The sequence below is a fragment of the Microtus oregoni genome, unplaced genomic scaffold, assembly GCF_018167655.1.
Source record: "Microtus oregoni isolate MIOR12 unplaced genomic scaffold, Mior012 000062F_ref0000492, whole genome shotgun sequence".
Lineage (NCBI taxonomy): Eukaryota > Metazoa > Chordata > Mammalia > Rodentia > Cricetidae > Microtus > Microtus oregoni.
In genome coordinates this window covers 7,974,278-7,980,221 of record NW_024543872.1, presented here as the reverse complement: position 1 = coordinate 7,980,221, position 5,944 = coordinate 7,974,278, and the positions used below count along the sequence as shown (strand labels likewise).

The window sequence follows — 5,944 nt, the reverse complement described above, 5'->3', positions numbered from 1 at the left end:
CCTCCATCAGCAGCATTACATGGCCACTTCTTTTCTTTGAATATGAAGGAAGCTACGTCCAGGTAGGCGGAGATGAGAAGGCAATGCCTGCTGGAGAGGAGCCCTCACCCTCCAAAAAACCCCAAAGCTAGATGGGAAAAAGCCTAAATATCTGTTTATCTTCTTTCCTCCCCAAGCTGGGAAAATTCTCAAATTATCAGGTCTCTAAACAGAGTTGCCAAGGCAACAGGGTTCATTTCTTTCTAGGAGCACACTGAAAAGACAAGACAGGCCACCAATCACCACACGCTCATTTGTTCTCTGGGACGGGTTAATTGTTGATACTGAAGTCGTTATCACCACCCTAAAGCGTCTAAAGCTCTTTCTTTTGCACAGCACCCTACGCTGAACACAATGCAGCTCTGACTACAATGGTGCCCTGTGCAATAGTGAAATTATAATCAGGAGACACACTGAGAGGCATCATAGACATCGTAAGAAGTTTGTGTGCATTTTGCAGTTTGGTTTGGAGAGGGCACCAGGAAATCTGGGTGCCAATTCAGCTCTACTGAGTGTCCCAAGAGAGAAAACAAGTTCATATCTCTGGGCCTTTTCTCACAGTTGACCACCCACCTTTCATGGGGCGAACCAGGGCCCAGAAGGGATGCTGTGGGGGAGGTGTACTCTTTCATCTTTATTCAACCCACTTCCTTCCGGAAGCTTTCAGACAGAGCCAGGACATGGCCTCCCTGAACCCAGAACTCTTTAAAAAAAAATTATTTATTATGTACAGTGATCTGCCTGCATGTGTGCCTGCAGGCCAGAAGAGGGCACCAGAGCTCAGTACCGATGGTTATGAGCCAGCATGTGGTTATGGAGAATTGAACTCAGAACCGCTGGAAGAGCAGCCAATGCTCTTAATGCTGAGCCATCTCTCCAGAGAGAACCCAAAGGTCTTACATAACCATCTCTCCCTAGTGGAGAACCCACGCCCCTCTGTCCTTCGCTCTAAATGGCGTTCCTGTGTCCTATCCCTACTTATTGGCACAGTCCCCACATTCAATGTTCTCTTCTGACATTGCCTGCTTTTGAAAAAGTCTTCTCTGATTAACTTGACATTGTCTGTTCTTCTCCACACTTACACAATCCTGATGCTAAATACAAATATAGCCCTTTATACCCTATGAATCTTTCATATATATTAGCTCAGTTCTCATAGCAATCTCCTAAGGCACGTGTGCTCAGTTTCACCACCTCTCTAGCCCCTTCTTTCTGCTTTCTTCCTCCCTCCCTCCCTCCCTTCTTCCTTCCTTCCTTCCTTCCTTCCTTTTTTCTTTGTTTTGTTTTGTTTTTTCTATTTTTCAAGACAGGGTTTGTGTGTGTGTAGCCCTAGCTGTCCAGGAAATGGCTTTGTAACCTAGATTGGCCTTGAATTCACAGAGATCTGCCTGTCTCTGCTTCCTGAGTGCTGGGATTAAAGGTGTGTACCATTATACACGGCTATTTCTGCTTTGAATTTTATTTAAATTTTGTCTGTATTCAAATCTATTAGTTTTTTCCCCTTGTGGTTTTCAGTCTTTCACTTGATGCTGCCTTCATCCTTCCATATGGAATTGTCTGAAAAACGTAGGTTTCCATTGGCACTGTGTCCTCGTGTGCTTTCTGCTGTTATGATGGGAACTGAGCGAAAACAACATGGAAGGGTTAAGACCTTCATCCTACACTTTTCGGTCTATCGTTTCGGGGAGTCAGGCAGGAGCTCCAACAGGAAGCAAGAGCAGAGGTGGGACCGAGAAGGAAACAGCTTCCTGGCTTACTCTTCATGCTCCATTTTCTTTCTTATAGAATATTCTATTACATTTTACTCTGTGTGTGTGTGTATGTGTGTGTGTGTGAAGGAGCTGGCTCTCTTCTACCTTGTAGATCCAGGGGATTAAACTCAGATGGTCAGCTCTCTCCTCCAGCCCGGCAAGATGCCCAAGGGAAAGAAGGCCAAGGGGAAGAAGGTGGCCCCGGCCCCCGCCGTCGTGAAGAAGCATGAGGCGAAGAAGGTGGTGAATCCTTTGTTTGAGAAGAGGCCTAAGAACTTCGGCATTGGGCAGGACATCCAACCCAAGAGAGATCTCACGCGCTTCGTCAAATGGCCCCGCTACATTAGGCTGCAGCGGCAGAGGGCCATCCTCTATAAGCGGCTCAAAGTTCCTCCAGCCATTAACCAGTTCACCCAAGCCCTGGACCGGCAAACAGCTACCCAGATGCTTAAACTTGCCCACAAGTACAGGCCAGAGACCAAGCAGGAAAAGAAGCAGAGGCTGCTGGCCCGTGCTGAGAAGAAAGCTGCCGGCAAAGGGGATGTCCCGACTAAGAGACCACCTGTCCTTCCAGCGGGCGTCAATACAGTCACCACTTTGGTAGAGAACAAGAAGGCTCAGCTGGTGGTGATTGCCCACGACGTAGACCCCATTGAGCTGGTGGTCTTCCTGCCTGCTCTGTGTCGCAAGATGGGGGTCCCCTACTGCATCATCAAGGGAAAGGCCAGGCTGGGGCGGCTGGTCCATAGGAAGACGTGCACCACTGTTGCCTTCACACAGGTAAACTCGGAAGACAAGGGTGCTCTGGCCAAGCTGGTGGAAGCTATTAGGACCAATTACAACGACAGATATGATGAGATCTGCCGCCACTGGGGAGGCAACGTCCTGGGTCCTAAATCTGTGGCTCGAATTGCCAAGCTGGAAAAGGCAAAGGCCAAAGAACTCACCACTAAACTGGGTTAAATGTACTGCTGAGTTTTCTGTACATAAATATAATTATAAAATTTCCAAAAAAAAAAAAAAAACTCAGATGGTCAGCAGGCACCTCTACCCACTGGGCAATCTCACCAGCTCTCGGCCTGCTTTCTCATACAACTCACAACAACTTGCTCAGGGGTGGCATCAGCACACCAGAGTGGGCTGGGCCCTCCCGCATCAGTCATCAACCAGGACAGTGCCATATAGACATGCCCATGGGCCAGTCTGATGGAGGCAATTCCCCACCGGAAGTCTCCCTTCCTAGGTGACTCCTGTGTGTGTCAAGTTGACAAAAACCAGCACAGACTTGATTATCTTTGGTTGTAGAAATATTTTTGATACTGTAATGGTCTTCACTTTTTTGGTTTTTGGTTTTTTGTTTGTTTTTTGAGGCAGGGTTTCTCTGTAGCTTTGGTGCCTGTCCTGGAACTAGCTTTTGTAGACCAGGCTGACCTCGAATTCACAGAGATCCGCCTGCTCTGCCTCTCGAGTGCTGAAATTAAAAGTGTATGCCACCACCACCTGGTGGTCTTCACTTTCTAAAAAACAATATTTTATTTTATGTACATTGGTGTATGTCTGTGTAAGGGTGTCAGATCTTGAAATTACAGACAGTTGTGAGCTGCCATGTGGGTGCTGGGACTTGAACCTGGGACCTATGGAAGAGCGGTTAGTGCCCTTAACCACTGAGCCATTTCTCTAGCCCTGGCCTTTGTTTTTAATTTGAAACATTTTGCCTTCCTCCCCAGTCCTTTGCCACATTTACTTCATCCCCTTTGTTTCTCTTGCTCACCCGAAAGATAAGTGAATCTATCTTATATTTCACACTACACCAGGCAGAGTGGCACATACCTATAATCCTGGCATTTGGGAGAGGGGGGAAGCAGAAGAAGAATCAAAAAGAGTTCAAGACTATCCCTAGCTACATAATGAGTTTGAGGTCACCTTGAGTTACATGAAATCCTGTCTCAAAAAACCAAAACAAAACAAAAATCCAAAAAACCAAAACTCACACCAATCACTTCATAATACACGTGCTACTGGCAAGGGCATCTGCTGCTGTCAGAACGATGTAATTATCCATGCTGGGAATGACAGTTAATCTGATACCATTACCTAAGTTCAGATTTCCAGAGATGTCCCTGGAGAGGCTGTTATTCTCCAGAACTGGAATCCAATCAAGGATAATCTCCTGACTTTAGCCAGTAGGTCTCTCGGCTTTCGCTTAACAGTCTTTTGGTTTGGTTTGGTTTTTTTTTTTCCTTGTCTCTCTTGACATTGATATTTTTGAAGTCTAGGCAAATCTTTCCCCAGAGTCACCTCACATTTCCAGCACATACAAACAACTTGCTGTATTGTTTCTTCGTCATATTCAGGCTTATGTTTTCAGTTTTGTTTCCTTTTGGAGGAGACTGGCATGTCACATTGGGTGTCGCCTGGCATCTGTTTGTCTCTTCCTTGGCGAGGCTATGGTGGCTTCTTCAGTGGTGACGACTGCTATGTTTCTTTGCATCCTGTCACCCAGCTGTCCGTACCCACTGTGTTCGCATCTGCTGCTGATTTCTGCCTGGCTCAATTGTTCCCGTGGTGACTCTCAAATAGCGATTTTCTATTTCTAGCCTTCTTCCTCTTATCTATATTCATTAATTGGCTTTCTTCTCCGAGGAACTTCCTATGCGCTCCCCACCCCATCTGTATTTGTTTAATGTCATTATGGACTCATGAATTTTCTGTTGTTTTTAAATGTTTAGATTTATTTTTTTATTTTAAAGACAGGGTTTTTATGTAGCCAAAGCTGGACTAGAACTCATTATATACCCCAGACTGGCCTTGAACCCATAACCCTCCTACCTCAGCCTCCTGAACACTGGGATTATAGACATCTACCACCATGCTTTGATGGAGGAAGGTCATTGGCTAATAAAGAAACTGCCTCGGCCCATTTGATAGGCCAGCCTTTAGGTGGGTGGAGTAAACAGAACAGAATGCTGGGAGGAAGAGGAAGTGAGCTCAGAGGCCATGCTCCCCTCTCCCGGGCAGACACGATGAAGCAAGCCGCCAGGTCAAACATGCTGAATCTTTCCCGGTAAGACTGGTGCTACACAGATTACTAAAAATGGGTTAGGCAAAATATGAGAATTAGCTCGTAAGAGGCTAGAGCTAGTGGGCCAAGCAGTGTTTAAATGAATACAGTTTGTGTGTTGTTATTTCGGGGCATAAGTTAGCTGGCAGCCAGGAGCCGGGCTGTGGGAAGAGGCCCACAGCTCCTTCAACACACCACCACACCCTAATAGATTATGAATCTGAATGTCTTGTATCCTACAGTCTCCGTCAGTTTATCCTGGGGTAATTCCAGTATTTGGGAAGATGAAGTAGGAGGCGCAATCACAAGTTCAGGGTCAGCCTGGGTGGGCTCCTGTCTCAAAACCAAACATAACAGAAAGCAAACAAAGGAATCAGCCACAGCAACAAAACAAAAAGCCACAGGACAATCAAGTCCAGTGAAACCCTGATTTGAAAAGCTGATTTTTAAACTCTCAATACAGGAACAGCCCTTGAAAATGTGTGATCTGGCAGTCTGACTTTTCCTCTAAGAAAAATCAAGCCTGGCAACGTGTTAGAAATAATCTTTTCTTTTTCTTTTTAAGGCATTTGAAGTCAGTGCCTCATAGCCAGCTATAGCTACCACCACTTCCCTGTCTCTAGGAAGCCCTTGAAAGAATTGCTCCCTGTGACATAACACGCACATGCGCGCGTGCACACATACTCACACACTGTATTGGTATCTACCTAGTTTCCTGGCACACAGCTCCTACAATGCTGGGAATCCCCATTGTGTGCACGTCCTTTCATATGCTATTGAGGTGATGGATACAGCTCCTGGGAGGCCTCAGTGTGACGGGCAGGTTACCAGGGAACCAGTCCTATGGTTAGAGTCTTGGAAATTTCAACTCGGTTCCCCACCCAACTTGGAGAGCAGAGAAGAGTTGGAGGTTCAGTGAATAATAGTTTATCCTGCCTGGCCAGGAGGTGGTGGCACACCCCTTTTGCCCTAGCACTCAGGAGGCAGAGGCAGGAAGACCTCTGTGTTCAAGGACAATGTGGTGCACATAGTGAGTTCCAGGACAACCAGGGCTACACAGAGAAACCATCTCTCAAGCAAACAAACAAACAAA

General features: G+C 46.4%; 1 protein-coding gene across 1 annotated transcript; it reads left to right on the top strand.

Annotated features, from left to right (window-relative positions):
* The first annotated feature begins 1,952 nt into the window (after window positions 1-1,952).
* Window positions 1,953-2,753, top strand: LOC121439747 (60S ribosomal protein L7a-like). Its single transcript, XM_041640364.1, has one exon. It carries the CDS (start codon window positions 1,953-1,955, stop codon window positions 2,751-2,753), a length of 801 nt encoding a protein of 266 aa, XP_041496298.1.
* Window positions 2,754-5,944: the final 3,191 nt, after the last annotated feature.